General features: G+C 44.1%; 1 protein-coding gene across 1 annotated transcript in view; it reads right to left on the minus strand.

The window, feature by feature from the left end:
- The window catches only part of LOC140686651 (serine/threonine-protein kinase Nek10-like), a 77,878-nt gene extending 60,949 nt beyond the window's left edge, over positions 1-16,929 (minus strand). The window contains 4 exon segments of the mRNA XM_072940854.1: positions 6,661-6,731; positions 7,241-7,379; positions 13,021-13,160; positions 16,639-16,929. Coding sequence (XP_072796955.1) covers positions 6,661-6,731; positions 7,241-7,379; positions 13,021-13,160; positions 16,639-16,929 — 641 coding nt within the window.
- Between the last annotated feature and the right edge of the window lie 2,656 nt (positions 16,930-19,585).

The following is a 19,585-nucleotide window of genomic DNA, read 5'->3' on the forward strand; positions in this document are numbered from 1 at the left end:
AAGCCAAGATGCAAATAGCAACTATAACTGAAAGCAACTATTAGCAACTCAATAGCAAGCTATTGGTTCTAACAGTCTTTTGGTGGAGATTTCAGGATTTTCTAAGTACAGTGTCATGTCATCTGCAAATAGTGACAATTTTACTTTTTTCCTTCTGATATAGATTCTTTTTATTTCTTTTTCTTTTCTGATTGCTGTGGCTACGACTTCCAATGCTATGTTAAGTAGAAATGTAGAAGGTGCAGATCCTTGTACCTGATTTTAGAGGAAAAGTTTTCAGTTTTCCACCATTGTATATGATGTTAGCTGTGGGTATATTATAAATCTCCTGTATTAGGTTGAGATACGCACCCTCTATAAATCATTATTCTTTAGATTATTTAATATGAATGGGTGTTGAATTTTTCAAAAGCTTTTCTGCATTTGATCTACAGCCTTTACCAGTGGGATTTTCCCCTTCTTATAATTTCTTCCTTCTTATTGTAGCCTTTTCTTTCCACTTAAAGAAGATCCTTTAATACTTTTTGTAAAGTCTGTTTAGTAGACACAAACTCTTTTAGCTTTTGTCTGAGAACCTCTATCTCTCCTTCAATTGTGCATAACAGCCTTGCTGGGTAGAGTATTCAACTTTGTAGGGTATTTTCCCCCTTTCAGCATTTTAAACATATCATGCCGCCCTCTTCTGGCCTGCGATGTTTCTGCAGAAAAATCAGCTGACAATCTTATGGGGATTCCCTATAACTGACTCTTTGTTTTCCTCTTGCTGCCTTTAGAAGTCTCTCTTTATCTTTAACTTCTGGAGTGGAGAGGTCAATCACCCTTCCCACAGTCCAGCATCCGAACTGCTGGTAGACAAGAGACCCCGACGAGATTGCAACCTCCATGCCAACAGGAAGCAAATGGCACAGTCCTCCCGTGCTGACACATCCAATGCCCACCCTGGGCAGAGGGCAGCAGTGATGGGACAGGGAGAGGGAGATGGAACTGGAGGCCAGGCAGAGGCCCGGAGGGCTGTGGGCAGATTGCTGAGTCTAAGCTGAGTGCAGGGATCTGGCCAGACCATACATGAGCTAGGGTCCAAGCCCCCAACTTGTAAGTTCCTCCCCCATCAGACTTCACTTCCCACATATTCACACATTCAAAGACAATCCTACTAAGAATTTCGAGTATTCAAGCTGCTTACTTTTTTGCTCATAATCTCAAGATAAGCTAAGTGTTGAACTTCACTTTCGAATTAAATCAGGTTCCTCATCTAACTTCACTTATGGGCAAAAGAGATTAAAGCTGATGAAAAAAAAGAAGAAAACTGATAAAAAATGCCTGGCTGCCCAAGTGTTGCACATGAATACCATGTGAGCAAAAAGCCCAGCATGTAAGCCTTCATCAGTGCAGATATTCTCAAGTCTTAGTCCGTGAGTATTTAAACTGATTCGTGGACATATCAGTTGAATTATCATCTGAGCTTTATTTTGTTAATAAAAAAGGAAATGTAAGCTAGTGTTACACATTATGCAGTTACATATTATGGTAAATGGGAACCAGAATGACCTCTGTTCTGGCATTCAGTCATCTCCCCTCCCAAAGTCACTCCCTTCCTATGTTTGCAGTCACTGGTGTTGGAAAAGGCGCCACCCAAGAGATACAGGTTAGCTCACAGTTAGGCCTGCAGGCTCTGAGTCAGAGAGCTGGGGGTTAAATCTCAGTTCCCCTTTATTCACTCTGATCTTGGGGAAGCTTTAGCTTCTGTGTCTCAGAGAGCCTATCAGCAAAATGGGATAATAGTAGTATCTACAACATCAAGCCATCTCTGTAAAGTGCTGGCACGCTGTAAACACTCAATAAGTTAAAAAGAAAATACATAACTTCCTTTCTCTTCCATCCCATCCCTCACTGAACCCACACCAGCTTCGGTCGCTTCTGCCTCCTCAGTGTTTCTGGGATCCGGGTCCTTCCCTCTGATCCCACAGCTATGGCCCATTTCATCATCACCTGTTTGGAACACTGACACCATCTGCTAGATGACAGTCACGTCTCTTGTCCACCTCTGACTCATACTGTAAACTGAATACTCCAAAACTGACCACCATACTCCTCAACTCAGAACTCCTCAGCAGCCCCTCAGGGCCCAAGAGGACAAAAAGAAAATTCCTGGCATGCCATCTCAGCCCCTCTTCAGCTGGCCTGACCTCCTTCCACAGCCTGAGCCCCGCTTCCCCCTACCAGCAACACACCGAAAGCTCCTCCACGTCCTTTGCCGACCAGCCTAGCACCGCCCTGTGTGCCCACCTCTGCTTAAATTTGTGTTTTGCTGACTGTATCTATTCTTTCGCAAAATACATGCCATATCTGCTCATCCCTCTCTTCCAAACCTCATCAGGAAGGCTTCTTGGACCATCTTCAGACAGACTTACTCTCCCCCTTTCACGTTCTCATTGTCTGTGTATATTTAAGTCCTTAAAACTACTACAATCATTGTATAGTTTGGTCTGTTTCACCACCAGAAACTGGAAACTTCTGGAGAGGAGGGGCCTATCTCCTTCACCGTGGACCCCCCAGCATGTAAAATGGAGTCTGGGTCCTGATGGGTATTCAGCAAGTGAATGAATGAATGAACAAATGAACAAACCGATGAGTGAGCATCTAAGAATTTACCTGTCCCTAATCTAAAATATTTGGGCACACCGTTTTGGAATCTCAGGGCATCTCCTACCGGAAGGTCCAGTTCAGCCTCATTGTTCTGAAATGCCTCCCTGCTTGGATATTTCAGAGGAATTCTGAGGAGCAACCGAATGCTTTAATGACGCTCTAATCAAATAAAATGTCATGTTCTAAAAAAAAATCTGGGATGTTGCACTCATCCTACCCACTTTGTCTCCGCTCTGTGGTGAGAGACCAGGTGGAAATAACGTTCAACTGTAAACATTTCATGTTCTAAGAAACAAAGAGTTGAGGGGAGGGTGAAAATGTAAAGATCCACGTGTCCTTAGAACAAGCTGAAGGCATTCACTGCCTTGTCATTATGATTGCCTTTGACACAAAGCACCAGACGGCTTATGCAACCAGGCGTAGAAAGAGAAAACTTAGGCAACTGGGATATTTTGTGCATAAAAGGAAATGTTCTTCCTTTTTAAAAAGTAAACACTCTCTTAACAGTGGACTGGAAGGCAAAAACAGCAATGCTGGTGTTGGGTAGAGCAACAAAAATTGTATTTTCTGCCCCAGACTCTTCTGGGCTACCAAGCTATTCTCCCAATTTAAAAGCCTGCTTAGAAACTAAGAAAACAGGATATTGAATTTGTTCTCTAGTTCTTTTTAAACTTAATTTTTAAAGACTACAAATCCAAAGCAATTGGAATATGTAACTGCATGCAACTCACAATGGGTTTTGGTTGTATGTCAAATTTTCTAAAGATAAAATTTGGGATATGAACCCAGGCACTGAGTCTTGAACAACTTTCAGTGAACACTGTATCTGTTACAGGCTGCATGCTGCAATCTGAATTTGTAGTCAGTCATAAAATTTCAGGCTCAGTTCCTACTAATTATGGGCACCCTAATATTTTGAATTAGAAGTGTACTCAAAACATATACTGCATTGTCCCCTACTGGTGATCGTCCATCCTCTTAAACAACCTGGTTGACAGGGGACTCACCACCCACCCAGCAGCCTGCTCCACTGTGGAAACTCTAATTCTGACACACACTTCGTAACGGTGAGCTAACCCTGGCCTCCCCAGAACTTCTACTCCATGGGCTTGGTTCCATTTGCTGAAGTTCCACATCACAAATCCAGTTGTTTTAATATTCTCAGTGTCATTCCATTTTCCCAGTTAACTTAAGTATTTTTTCATCCTCGTATAACTGAACTCCAACATTTGTTGACTCAACTTTCAACACACAGCGAAACAACCCCACTTCTCTCCATCAACACCACCACCAGTCCAGTCAAAGCCACCGTCACCACTCAGCACAGGTGGACCTGCTTTTCCCTCCCTTCTCACACCCCCTGCTCTATTCCCTAGAGGAATGGTCCTTGCTGAGGAAGAAATCTTCACTATGTCTCAACCCATTAATAGCCCTTCAGTCCACTCCTCAGTGCTGGAGTTAAAAATTCAAGCCCTCGATGTGGCCTACAGCAGCTAGTCAACCCTGGCCCCTGGCAGCTTCCCAGACCCACTCACTGTCTGTTTTCTCCTTTTCTTGCTGTGCTGCATCTCCAGTTTCTTCCAGTTCTTCAGACCAACAAGCTGTCCCGCTGAGGGAAGCCTTCAGAGACGCGGGTCTGTGAAGTGCTTTCTCCGCTCTGCTCACTGAAAGTTACTGAATGTCTGGGTCTCAGATTATATGTCCTTTCTTCAGAGAAGCTTTCCCCGATCCCCAGACTACACCAAGTCCTTCTGTAATCTCATTTCCCCCTTTATCATCCTTCATCAAATACATCTTAATTTTTATATGCTTCATTCCATAAATAATATTATTAATAATGCCAATACCTAATTTTATGGAGGACTTACTATGTGCTGGGTACTGTGCTAAGAGCATCAGAAGCCTGATCTTATTCCAGCTTCAAAGCAAGCCCGTGAGTGGTTACTACTGCTACCCATACATGACAGACGGGAAGAGTGGGGCTCGGGAAGGTTAAGGTGAGTGGACGAGGGGATTAGAATCCTCTTGATTCTAGAACCTACTACAGTTCTTAAGCATTTCATGATAATTCTGGGATCTAATGCTGACTCTGCTAAGAGGTGTGGATACCAACAGCCAAGGGGATGATCAGGAGCAAGTGATGGCCCCGTCTGCCCAGTGCCACAAGGTCAGAACAAGGTCTCTGTACTTTTTCTCCACACTACTGTCCCCCAGAATTTGTGGCAATCAAATACCTAAGAAAAGGAGAGCTTCAATGAGTCAGTTTGGTTCTCCTGTTTTGACATCTCTGGAGACATCCTGAATTTTTAAGGCATTTCCCAGAAAGCAAATAGCAGAGAACAGCAGACGAGTATTTTAAATACGTTTGTCTGGATTCATTAGCAAGAGGGCAGATCTGGTAAACATGGAATTCAGATGATTTAGAAAGGGATGTGAGCTCACTGGCCGGGACATTAACAATGAGAACTGCCAACATGGCTCCAGATTATCCGCAGCCACGCTCTGTGCTAAGTGATTTGCACGTGTTACTTCGTATAATCACCACACCAGCCTGATGAGGCTGGTACTGCTGTGATCCCCACTTTATCAGATGAGGAAACAGGTGCAGAGAAAATAGTCAGACTGTTTGCTCAGAGTCCACAGTTAGTGAAACTCAGCCACTGCTGGGCCTGAGGTGCCTAGGACGTAGGGCAGCGTCGTGCTGAGCGAGGAAGGATTCAAGATACAATCCTACAAGCACATGAGGAGTATCCATTATGCCTGAACAATGGGCTGGGAGGGGAAGCCAGAGGGAAGGGGCGCAGCCATGGCAGCGTGTCTATTCCATTCCATCAGAGATGGCGCTGAGCGAGGACAGACACAGAACTGAGTCTGAAGGGAACTGGCCAGGGGGACGATGAAGATTCTATCTGAGGTGACCCTCGGATTTCTATTACAATAATAAGGATCTGACTCTGCTTGATGGGGCAGAGTAATACTCTGGGGCCAACTTTAGAACAGAAGATGGTCCAGAAGTTACAGTCAGGCAGGTAAAGGTCACTTATGCATACAACCAGACAATTGTTAAGCGTCTGCTTTGCACTGGGCATCGCTCTGGGCACTGAACAGCTGTAAAGTAAGCTTAAAAAGCCCCTACTTTTGTGGAGTTTTCCTTTTGGTGGGGAAGAGAGACAACAAAGGAACAAGGCCGCAGGCACATGCATTATGTTAGGGGTGGTGAGGTCCATGAACTCTGCAAAGCAGGCAAGTGCTGGGAGGCTGGGGGGCCTCAGGGTGCCCCGGTAACACAGAGCTCCAATCTCAGCAGCGACCCAGAGGAAGGGAGGGCCTCTGCCACACGTGTATCAGAAGGAAGAGAATGGGGTGGAGGGGAAGGGGAGGAGAGACGGGCCAAATGGAGGGTGCTTACTGAGACGCACAGGGGCTCCCTTTGGATGGGGCAGAGGGGGCAGAGAGCACGGGAGAGGTCAGCTGGGACAAGCCCTGTGGGGACAGAACTTTGAGATTCCAAAGGGATAAGGACTTTCATTACACTCCTCCTACCTGGCTAGCTGGAGCACTTCTTTCTGACTTTCTTTGAGAAATTATTATATAACATTATCAACTTCAAAATAGAATATTACCAACTTAAAAAAAGGAATAAAAAAACGCTTGTAATTTTATCATCTGACGTGGCCTTTTTTAGTTTCCAGTGTTCTTGCCCAGCCTTTTTTCACATCTACACGTATTTTTGTCTTTGTTTGTTTTCCTAAGCTTCAGATCACACTTGTTTCACAGGCTGATACAAAGTCTTCTGAATCATCAATCTAATGGTCGCAGTATGTCAAGTCAATGTCCTACATCTTCTTGGACACTTGGGTGACTTCCAATTGGTCCCCGTGACTGGTGATGCACAAACGTTTTTCTAGGCTTGGGTTCTTTGGGATCCCTTCCTCTTTGTAAATATTTACATAGTGACTTTGTGAGGTATTTCTTGGTAATCCCGACAGGTTCGCAGTTGTGAGACAAAATTACCTGCTGATGGTGGTGGTCACCTTTTCAGAGTAGATGCCTTCCGGCACTGGTTCATACACCGCCTCCACGATCTGCCAAACAGAGGAGAGTGATGTACGTAAAGGACCCATGGTGCCTCTTGGGGGTGGTCCTTGGCCACAAAACTAGAGTTACTCAACAAGCATCATAAACTCATGCACACATTTTCATCAGAAACAAAACAGAAAAATTCATATAAATTGAAAGTTTCTGAGCAAAAAATTGGATTTTTCAAGCTGACTTAAAGTTAAATTCACGTTCATAATGATGTGCAGGATAATATAATATGCTGGGTTGAGGGTAGTCCAAAACACAATTAAGAATAAAAGCAAAGTGGTATATTTATTTTGATAATTTTCTAGGATAAATTGAAGACAATTATAGGGGAATGTGGGCCACAGCACAAGATGCAGATTTGGAAGAAACAAAAAATAAACTGGGTCAAGCGGCTAATAAAACAATGCCTCTTTTCATCGACAGTTGCATTCAAATCACAAAGGTTCTATCTGAGAAGAAAAGGAATGGTAGATTTGGCAACATGAGATCCTGCCTGCCTCCCAACGTTGCTTAACTTTGTAGCCAGGGAGAGCATGTTGGTGCTGTAGAAGGGAGGGCTCAGAGTCGCCATCTGATAAAGGATGCAGCCTACTGCCCAGATGTCCGCCTTCTCCCCATACAGCTCACTCTTCAGCACCTTGGGGCTGCGGGAAAATGACGATGGTCATGAACAGTGAAAAAGGAAGAAGTCAGCACGGGAAAAATTTCCACTTTCAAGCTATAGTTGGAGACGAAAAAAAAAAAAAAACAACTCTGGGTCACTAATTCAAATAACATACTAAAAAGTGACTTTGAATACTCTCAGACTAGGTGAGTTGAGCAGCACAACTAAGCAATTTTATTTTAAGCCACAAATAACAATGAACTGCATAAACACCTCTCGAGGAGTGATGGAAATGTTAACTATCTTGATTGTGGCGATGGTTTCATAGGTGTAGACATCTATCAAAATTCATCAAGCTGTACATCTGAAATATGTGTAGTTTACTGTACAGGAATCATACCAGAATAAAGTTGTTTAAAAAAAAAGATGAGAGATTGGAATCCTCATACACTGCTGATGGGAATGTAAAATGGTGCAGCCTATTGGAAAACAGTTAGGCAGTTCTTAAAAAGTTGAACACAGAGTTGCCATATTAAGGGATACAGCTCCGGGCCAAATCCTGTGTGTGATCTTTCGGGTCCAACCACAGGCTTTGCCTGGCAGATCTCCCGGGAGGGACCTGCCCTCTCCACACCAGACGTGGCACTCTGCCTGTGTCCCACAGGTCCCAGAGGGAGTTGCAGTAACGAACTCAGCTTCCCTGTCAACCCCAGTCAGCCACGTGCACAGTCACAGCTGCGCTCCCAGACCAGGCACCTCCAATCGGTGCCTGGAGGCCTTGGCAGGGCCACCCGCCACAGCCTGGGCTGAGACCAACTTGTGAGGTTCTGGCTGAGGCAGACCATTCAACTGCTGGTGACACTTCTGCGTGCTGTTAATGAATGGTTACGCACATTACAGAAGCATGAAAACCCAGACAGAAATGGTATACGTCAACTTCAGTGTAGTGATCACCTCTGGGGAGGAAGAGGAAATAGAATGGGGAGGGGTCTTCAATTGAATGAATACATAGCATAACTTCTTTAAAACATTTTTCCTAAGTAGATATAATATAGCTAGAATATATTGAAACCAGTGTGTATAAATGGATGTTTATTAACTAATGAAATATTTCACAATAAAAAAGAATTAAAAAAAACCAAAATAATGGTTAGGGATAGGTGGCAGAATAATATGATTCTAAATTCGTGATACATTTATATATTTTTCAAATTCTTCCAACTGTCATGAATTTATTTCATAATGATAAACAGCACATGTATTTTTTCAAAAATCTATCATGATCAGTAAATTTACTTACGCAGAGAGCTTGAAAAAACTAACCAGTATTAAAAATCTCATTTTGGTGTAAAAACCCTAAACAAGTGTTTTTACTAGGCCAGTGCTGAGAAACTTTTTCTAATGCAAGTCAATATTTAAAGGCGAAATTTAGATGTATCCAAATTTTAAGGGATACTTAGGAACTGAAATGCAAATAAATTACAGCTATAATCATTATTCCTGTTTATGTCCTTTTGAAAACAAGACTCTAAATAAATCTGGATTCTCTGAATATGTTTATTCAGTCTTTTCCTAAAAATAACTCTGTGTAGAGCTACAGCTAATAACAGATTTTTTAAAAGAGCTGGAATATCTAATTCAATAGTTTTCAAAAATATTCTAAAACTCTCTTCATATTAAATAATGTGTAAAAGCCCCCTCACTGTTCAGACGACATCAGAACGAAGGCACTTTGTTGAAGCAGGGGTCTTGATTTCTCACTTGCTCCACAGATACATGCCCTCTCTCCCCTCTTTACCTCTCCCCATCAGTGGCTTCTTCTGCTCTGGACACCAGCATCCTCAGCTCTGCTGGCCTCTCACCACCACCCTCATTCTCACAGTTCACAGCACACTTCTCCACGAGCTGTTGCTGGTTCTACCTGTGACTGCTTGTCACCTCCCCCCCAACCCAAAGCCCTTACCATTCCCCCAAAACCACTCCTAGTAATCACTGCCTATCTGCAGATCTAAGGGGTGTCCTTTGGTCCTTTCCATTGAGTCATGAAATCATCCCATGGAAGCGACAATTCTCAATGCTTGGCCCTTCTGCATACAGGATGCTGTGACCTAGGAAAAGCACTGTGCTCCTCCTCGGACACTTTCTCATGTCTTGTTTGACTCTAGTTTCTCTTGGCTCTCTTTCTTCTCCCTCCTCCTTGCCTGCTCCTCCCAAATTTCCGCAGGGCTTGCTCCCTCTGAGTCTGCCCCTGAAGCGCTGTGGCCCCTCAAGGTCTAGCTCAGTACTTGTCTGCTTCACAGCCAGTCCCGCCTAGACGCCCACGAGCCTCCCTACCCCGGGGCTCCCACAACATATTTGGGTTGCTTATTGGGCATGACAGCCTTATTGCCTCGAAAACAACCCGAACGTTATGGAGATGCTGCTGTGGGTTGAACTGGGACCCATAATATATGTTGAAGTCCTTAATCCTGATACCTATGAATGTGACCTCATTTGGAGATAGGGTCTTTGCAGATGTAATCGGGTTAAGACGAGTTCATACTTGATTGAGGTGGGCCCTAATCCAGATGACTAGTGTCTTAATGAGAAGAGGAAACAGAGTCACAGCCATAGACAAGCGGGGAAAATACCATATGGTGATGGAGACAGAGATGAGAGGGATGTACCTGCATGTCCATTCCTGATCTGTCCTGGTCCACCTGCCTCCTGGATGTCCCCCAGCTTATCCAGTAGAGAGCCCCATTTCCTAACAAGGACAGCTGTCTGACTCCCCGGGGTGAATTCTGGATTTCCTCTTGCTAGCCCTGATGAAAGCTCCAGCAGCTTCTGCACCCAGGTGGAGGCCACCTGCTCTACAGGGTGACTCTGGCCATAGGTGACCCTGCCCCACAACACTGCCAGGAGGGGTGGGGAACACAACCCGGAAGTATGGAGAAGTTAGGGCCTATGGACAAACTCTGAACAATGAGAAACAGAGATGAATTCTCCCTCCTTATTTCCCCCAATGGAATCTTCTATTGCACACAGGTGCCTTAAGATCCACCCAGAGACATGCCCCTTGACCAAGTAACTGGTGGTTTCTACTGAAGCTGTGGCCAGCTTGGCAACACACCACACTGTATTTTGACCTCCCTTCCCTTCCGTGTTTCTCAATTCATCTCACTCTCAATGCCCTGGGACCACCACCTCCCACAAAAGGGCTAGCATTTATGCTCCATTTTCTGTGAAACTCAGGATAAGACTAGGTATTTAACTTCCTTCTGTCCCATCTAACAGATGGGACAACGACAGTCCTTCTCATACGACTACTGAAAGTATTATGTCAGAGGAGGTCTCGTGCTCAGAAAACACTACTTGTTAAAATTAGCAATAAATACAGAGAGAGCCACCAGCATTTCTGCATTTCCCTCCCACTGGGGTTGGGGAGGAGGGAGTCAGAGACTGTGTGTATTCCTGATGCATCTTCTTTTCTTTTGTTCTTTTTGTAATTAAAAGCTATTACTAATGCACCTTATCCCACAGAGGCATGGAAGCTCATTTATGCAGAAAAGGCACTTACTAAATGCCATTAGGAGACTCACAGGGTTTCTGGGAGGACCCAAGAGCCAGCCTTGGGGGCTTTTCAGTGAGAACGTCTCCCCGGCACAGCCTTCACCACTGACACTGGACAGCAGACACCAGGACGCCAATACCACCGTCTTCCACCACCGCCCTTGCCCTGCCTCCAAACTGGACTCTGCCCAGTGCATGCTGTCTCCCATTCACCACCTGCAGATCCAAGTCTTGCTGAGGCCACATGGTAGCCACCTGGTACAGCTGCAAGGGCAGCTAAAAGAGCACTTTTCTTTCTGGTGCCTTCTTTAATGAGAGGACATTCAAAAAGTAGGAAGCTCCCCAAATACAGAAAAGGCATTCAAAGGTCTTCAGGACAGCCAAAAATATGACAAATGCCCACTCCACAGCTGTTTGAGGAATCAACCCAAATCAAATAAAATACGGTTCCAAATTAAAAAGAAAGAATAAGAAGGGAGGGCTGGATTTACAACCTACCTACTGAGGGGATTCCTGAAAAGTGTGCCTCGTGTCCAGGTCATCTGTGATGCTTAGGGCCTGGGGGGAGCTCACGCTGTTTTGTGAGCTGCTGCTGGGGCCACCATAGCACTGGGGTTCTCCTCTACACACGCTTATACTCGGGGTCACCTCTTTCTAGCCCTCAGACAACTTGCCATTGTAATTAGAACTCAAAGTGAACATGAACAAGTTCTACTCAAGCCTAGTATTACTCATCAACCCTCAGGAGGAAATCTTAGACAATTACCCTGTCAACAAGGAGATGTAATACTCAGATGACAGAGTCTCTTTTTCTTAGAAGAAAAGATACGTGATAGATTGAAAATTAAAATATCTGAAGCAAGACAACGAATCACTTCTATTAAGTATATCCATCCATTGTCCCATCAATTACAATTACAGGCTACTTCCTCTCTTATGTTACTCATACTGGTGTCCCTTGAACAACACAGGGCTTAGGAGTACAGCCCTCTGCACAGTCCAAAATCTGTATTTAATTTATAGTCAGTCCTCAGTACCCGCAGGTCCGCACACTGGGGCTCAGCCAACCAGGTGGGCAGTAATGGGGTATGCATGGAGTGAATAAAACCTGATTGTAAGTGGACTCACACAGTTCAAACACGTGTTGTTCAAGGGTCAGCTGTATGTGAACGAAGTCACCAAGAATTTAAGTTTTCCTTTGAAGTTTATAGACTACCTCTCACATTTTGAAGACTTATTCGTTTTTTAGAGCCCTTTAAGTTTACAGCAACACTGAGGAAATTATGGAGATTTTCCATATACCCCCTTCCCCTCCACAGCCCCTTTCTCTTTTATTCTCATTAATGCAAGGCTCGTATCAGCCCACCCCCGGATTATCACAGAAGCCTTCTTCTCTTAAGTGCCTTCACATGTTCAGTTACTGAGCAACTATTTCCTGAGTACCTACTATGTGCCAAGTCCTATCTTCCAGACAGTTTTGCTATGAAAGAACAGAGAAAAGTGGGTTAGTAGCTGGAAAAGAAAGAGAAGAATGTTGAGTGTGCTTGTTTTTTAAGATAGGGACAAATGGCTGATGCACAGGCATGAGTCAGTGGAGGTGGAGAAACTAGTGATGCAGCATGAAGAGGGCTGGCCTGCACGACATGGAGACACAGCAGGGGACTGGCCTCCATGAGGACTGCAGGAGCGCACGTCATACAGTGTCATGGGTGCAGGTGGGACGGGGGAAGGGGGCAGGGCACGATCACTAAAGGAACGACACAGCCATTGAGGACACGACGAACACTGGCCAGAACCAACCGGGCCCAAGATGGTGGAAGATTTGACTCTGAGTGACCTTGAGCCTCATTAGACACTCACTGTAGTACATTAACATGCTAAATGACACTCCCACAGGTGCCATGACAGTTCCGAGGGTGCCCGAAGGCCAAAAGATGGGCGGTGGTCCAATTCCTGGAAATCCACCCACCCTTTCCCCCAAATAGTTGGAGTAATCCTCCCACGTGTCAGCCCATGAAATTACCCAGCCCATGAAAACTAACCACCCCATACACGGGGGCAGCCTCTCTGACCTTCTGAAATGGCCCACAGTCTGTGTACGGAGTGTGCCTCTCCCTGAATAAAGCTACTTTCGCTCTCCTGTGGCCCGCTCTTGAATTCTTTCCTGGACATAGCCAAGGACCCTGACCCGGCGGCCTGTCCCAGGGACTCGTCCAAGACTTGGGGCATGACCATCCTCTTGCACCCCCTTCTCCTGGAGCACAGGGAGCTGGGAAGACATGGAAGCAAAGCTTGTGGAAGTGCCTCCATGATGGCTCCTAGTTTCTCAGGGAAGCAGGCAGCAGAGTCGCTGGTGTAGAAGATGGAGATCAAACTCTTGCTATTAACCCAAACCTTACACAAACACCTCCTCTACACAAGCCTCCGCAGACACTGATCCCCCACTTCACTAATCTCTTGACACCCCATTCAATGACCTGTGTCCTTCACCGGGCTTGCCCTGCTGTACCCCACCGAGGGGCAGCAGAGGGAGTCATGATAAACACTGAATTCCACCAAAATATGTTAATTATGAATGAAAGATGTTGCAGCCACATCAGCAAACAAAGGATGCTGTGGTCATCAAGTCATCAGCCACTATCCTTGCCCTCCCACCCCACGGGAGCCCTGAGGGATGGAGGCAAACAGGTTGCCACTGCCAAGCCCTCAGCCACTGCACCACCCCCAACAGTGTCCCCCGAGGGGAGGCAGGATGGGAAAGAACAGGACACTGGCCCTAGACAGCTACGGTGCATGTCAAAGGAATGATTTCAATGAGCCCAGACTCTTTCATCCTCCCATACCTAGAAAAGTGCTGAATTCCTTAATTTGAGGTGTCTGGTTTGCTTTAATTAACAGTCATCTTTTGATGTCCCCACTACCTGCTCTTTGCCACAAAAACCCCCACAGACCCTGACTCCCCCTTAAATCTTTGGAGCAGTTCCTCAGAGCTGTCTTAGAGGCTGTCTCTTGGGTTAAAGTCCTCAGTTTTTGTCTGCCGAATAAAACATAATTGTCAACTTTCAGGAAGTGCGTCTTTTTTTAGTCGACAGTACAAAACTTGAAAATATACATCACTAAGTGATACCATAGCTAATGAAATACAGTAATTTTACTCATATAACAAAAGCATACACAGAGGATACTGAAAATCACCATGTATCAGATTATCTCCAGTGTCCGTGGTCTTGATGACATACGGGCTTTAGACTAAAAGGTGGCTGCAAATTCTCCTTCCTGCCCCTCCTTGTTACTCGAACGCGACCTTAATGAGTTTCCGATCTGTGTACTTTCCCTCTGACATGAGAAATCACACCAAGAAAAGTCCTTCCTGACTTTGAGGGCCAAAAAAAAAAGTGAAACTAGAAAACCTGACTCAATTAGTGGTACTTTCAGGACCACAATGGTACTTTGATCAAAAGGGAAAAATGTAAAAATTAATATACAGAAACCATAATTAAATAGAGCTGAGCGATCACAAGGGGGAGCTCTCACACCCTGTGAGGACAGCAGAGCCCAACAGGAGGAAGAAAGACTTCTCCTTCCAGGCAAGGACTCAGCCCATGAAAAGTCCTGGGCTCTGTATACCACAGCCCTCCCACCTCCCTTTCCACTCTGTAAAAGCCTTCTCCTTCCCTTGGTATGCTGGGACTAGCACGTGACCCACCATGCTTGTGGACCCAAAAGTGCAATTCTCTGCTGATCCAGAATAAACACATCTTTGATGCAGAAATATCTGGCAGTCTATTTCAGGTCAACAGAACACACTGCTTTTGTAATAAAGAAACAATAGAAGAAAACTTTAATATCTGGCAGTCTATTTCAGGTCAACAGAACACACTGCTTTTGTAATAAAGAAAAAATAGAAAAAAAACTTTAATCAGTAAGCTTTTTAAAAAGAATATGAAAAGAATATATACATATACATATATATGTATAACGGAATCACTACATTGTACACCAGAAACTAACACATTGTAAATAGACTATACTACAATAAAAAAAAAAGCAAAACTACACACAAGTTTTGAAATCTTCCAAGATCAGGGGTTTTGTTGTGGTTTTTTTGTTTATCTCTCTTCACCATCCTTGAATCTCTAGTTAATTTTTAGTCCACGAAGCTTGCCCGATTTGACAATTTTTTCAGATATTCTATTTCGAATAGGATCATTATATATATGTGTGTGTGTGTGTGTGTGTGTGTGTGTGTGTGTGTGTGTGTATATATATATATATATATATATATATAGTAATTAACTTTTTATTTACCATAATGGAGATATGCTTCTAGGTCAACAATTACTGTACCACCACTTACTATTATTTACCTAAACAACCTAACCAGCCCCATTTTACTGTAAAATAGCTACAATAGCTGAGAATGAATTAAATAAAATATCAAATAAACAGGGGAACAAAAGGAAAACATTTTAAATATGTTAAAATGCTTGTACAAACAAAAACCAATGTAAAAATTCCTGAAAATTACCAGTAAATTTTTTAAAAATCAGTGAAGAAAAAGTTTCATTTATAGTAATTCCTTTATTTTGATCATATTATCACCACAGCCAATTTACATTCATCCAAATTCTTTCTACATTGCCCAAGCCCAAGTGATGTAGGGAACCCCAGGGTTTGAGGACAGGGGAGTCACAGGAAGGAGGAAGAGAAAAGAAAGAAGACAGGAAAATCCTTGGAAGGGTGTCTAGAATTTTACATGCTTCATCAGTCTTCAAGGAAAAATATATATTTGAATCAAAAATGCTACACTGAGACTGCACTTTAAAAAAAGAACTGAGATTCCTCCTTATCAGATTAACTCATACAACCTTCCTAGACATGGAAGTTTTGAATGAACAGATTCTTTCGTGGAACATCTGTATGTCTGATTAAAAGGGTAATAAGTATGAATAAATAGGAAACAAATTTAGAAGAAAAGACTGAAAAGAATCTTTCACTATATGAAGAATTATTAAATTATTAAATGGTAAGTACTGGCGAGGTGTGTCACATGGCCACTAAAACCCGAAAAGAATTTCAAGTCATAAGAAAAGAACTTCAACTTGGCATAAGAACACTTTGGCTTTTGTCTTTCTGGGTATAGAAATTTCCAGTAACAAAAAGAAAAGAAATTATAAACCACCTTCTTCAAAGGCTGTTTTCCTCTTAACCTGTCATGAAGATGGTGAAAAATAAAAGAGATAAGCACTTACAGTTCTTGGCTTCAAGAAAGGGCACACATTACATGGTCTATTTCAGGATTCTCTAATTCTAATACTTTCTGGATTCTATTAAGCAGCCAATAATGGGGACCCGTTAAATATAAACACACTGAGGAGCCTGGGTAATTAAACAAATGGATAATGGGAGGTGGGATCGAGACGAAGTATTCAGAGGACACTGGCTCCCCTCCCCTCATGAACACATCGAAACTACAACTACACAGAGGGACTCTCACTGACATCAGCCTGGGGACCTGCAGAACAGCTCCCCTGCAGCCAGGGCTGTGAAGAAAGGTCCACACGGAGTCTGGAAGGAAGGGGGAAGGGACCTGGTCGGGACCCGCACACAGAAGAGGAGGGGACATCACAGGCTCAGCGTCTCATTGGGGAGCGAGGGGTCCAGGCTCCGCACTGGGCACCCCAGCCCTGGGGGCAGACACCAGGAAGAGAGACCCCTCAGCCGGTATGAAAACCAGTGAGGCTCACAAGGGGGCTGTAAGAAACTGAGACTCTGCTCCTGAAGGGCCCAGACTGGCTCTCTCCCAGCCGCAGTGTGGAGGCAGCAGGCTGAGAACTGCCAGGGGCTCCGGCTGGCCCATCGAGACTGCTGCATCCCCGCCCCTCGGCCCCCACCGGGCTCCTGACCCAGCAACCCCGGATCCGGCGCTGCTCCCCACTGAGGCAGAGGCGGCCACTGCCCACGACAGCGTGCACGCCTGGAGGGGACGGAGCCGGCTTGGACCCCAGCCCTGCCTCGGACCAGGGCGCAGGCACCATCGCCAGCGCGTGTCACTGCTCACCCGTGGGAGGGAGCAAAGTCAGCTCGGCTGCGCGGCGCTGCCCCTCCCGTCACGCCCAGCCTCTAGCTGCGCGAGCACACAGGGGACACAGTGACACCAGCACAGAAGTGCAGCCCCCGGGCCTCAGGCCCTGAGCCCACACCCCCACCAAGGCGGAGACTGCCAGCACCCCTGGGAGAAACCTACTTCCCTCAGGGCTCCTGCTCCAGCCCCTGTGGCCCTGATCCCTCCTTTGACAGGGCAGTGACAGCCACTGAGCAGAGAAGCCCCAGCTTGGCCCTGGCCCTGGCTCTGGCGCCTCCAGCTCCACCCCTACCTCCCACCAGGGTGGCGGCCACCAGCACACGTGGGAGAAGATACGGCCGGTGCTGCTGTCAGATCCAGCTCCCACCAAGGCCCCTGAGCACACGCAGTTGCACAGGGTTGTTCCCAAACAAGGCGCGCATGCAAGACCAGAGCAGGTAACTGTTAGTCCTAAATTCAGAGAGACAGAGAAAGGTAAACAAAATGAGCAGAGGAGAATATGTTTCAAAAGAAATAACAAGGATACACCCTGAAAAAAATCCTAATGACCCACATAAATCATTTACCTGATAAAGAGTTGAAAGCAATGGTAAGAGAATGCTAACTGAACTTGGTAAAATAATAAATGAACACAGTGAGAACTTTAAGAAGGAACTGGGAAATAGTAAAAAGGACCCAACAGAGCTAAAGAATAAAATAACTGAAATGAAAAATACGGTGGACGGAAATAATAGCAGATTTGGTGACACGGGAGAACGTATCAGTGATGTGGGTGGTACAGTAATGGAAACCACCCTATCAGAACAGTAAAAACAAAACAAAACAACCAACAAATTTTTAAAAAGGAGAGTTGTTTAAGGGACCTCTAGGACATCGTGCATACCAACATTCAAATTATAGGGACCCCAGAAGAAGAGGAGAGAGAGAAAGGGGTCAAAACATATTTGATGAAATGATGACTGAAAACTCCCTGATGCTGAAGAAGGAAACAGACATCCAGGAAGCACAGAGGGTTCCAAACAAGTGAATACAAAGAGACTCACACCCGGACGTCCCATAAGTGAAACGGCAGAAGTTAAAGATAAAGAGAGACTTCTAAAGGCAGAAAGAGGAAAACAAAGAGTCAGTTACAGGGAATCCCCATAAGACTGTCAGCTGATTTTTCTGCAGAAACATCGCAGGCCAGAAGAGGGCGGCATGATATGTTTAAAATGCTGAAAGTGGGGAAAAGCCCTGCAAAGTTGAATACTCTACCCAGCAAGGCTATTATGCACAACTGATGGAGAGATAGAGGTTGTCAGACCAAAGCTAAAAGAGTTCATGACTACTAAACAGAGCTTATAAGAAATATTAATGGATATTCTTTAAGTGAAAAAGAAAAGGCTACAGTAAGAATGAATATAGTATAAGAAGGGAAAAATCCCACTGGTAAAGGCTGTGGATCAACTATTAAATAACCTAATACATAGGTTAAAATATTAAAAGACAAAAAGTGTAAAATAAAAATATAACTACAATAAATAATTAAGTGATAGACACGATGATTTTAAATATGACATGAAAAACACAAATTTTGGGAGGGGGAGTACAAAATGTAGAGCTTTTAGACTGTGTTTGATTTTAAATGACCATCAGTTTAAAATAAGTAGATATAGTTTACAGATCAATAAAAATGAACTCCATGGTAACCACAAATCAAAACCTACAATAGTAACACAAACAGAGAGGAAAGAACAGAAACTTTAAACTAATGAAAATTATCAAAATACAACATAAGAGACTAAGAGATGATGAAAAAAGAGAAGAACTACAGAAAGATCAGAAGACGATTAACAAAATGGAAATAAGTACATAATTATCAATAATCACTTGGACTAAATGATCCAATCCAAGTACATAGGATGGCTGATTGGATAAAAAACAAGACCTTTATATGATGCCTACAAGAAACTCACTTCAGAGCTAAAGACACATGCAGAGTGAAAGAGAGAGGATGAAAGAAGATATTCCATGCAAATGGAAACAAAAAGAAAGCTGTGCAGCAATACTCATATCAGACAAAGGAGACTTTAAAAATTTTTTTAAAGTCTGTAATAAAGGACAAAGAAGGGCATTACATAATGAGAAAGGATCAACACAAGAAGAGAACAGAACATGCATAAGATGTATGCTCCTAGTACAGGAGCACCTAAATGTATTAAGCAAGTGCTAACGGACATTAAAGGAGAAAACAACACTAATACATTAATAGCGGGGGACTTTAACACCCCACTTACATCAAGGGACAGATCATCCAGACAGAAAGTCAGTAAGGAAACACTGGCCTTACATGGCACATTAGATCAGCTGGACTTAATACATATCCACAGGACACTGAACCCAAAAAAGGCAGAATACACATTCTTCTCAAGTGCACACAGAATGTGCTCCAGGATAGATAACATGCTAGCCTGCAAAACAAGCCTCAACAAATTTAAGTGTTTGGAATTCATGTCAAGCATTTTTCTAAACACAGTGATATGAAACTAGAAATCAATTACAGGAGGAATGTAGGAAAAACAAGCATGTGGTGACTAAACAACGTGCTTCTGAAAAAAACCAAAAACCAA

Source organism: Vicugna pacos, chromosome 17 (genome assembly GCF_048564905.1).
Source record: "Vicugna pacos chromosome 17, VicPac4, whole genome shotgun sequence".
Taxonomy (NCBI): domain Eukaryota; kingdom Metazoa; phylum Chordata; class Mammalia; order Artiodactyla; family Camelidae; genus Vicugna; species Vicugna pacos.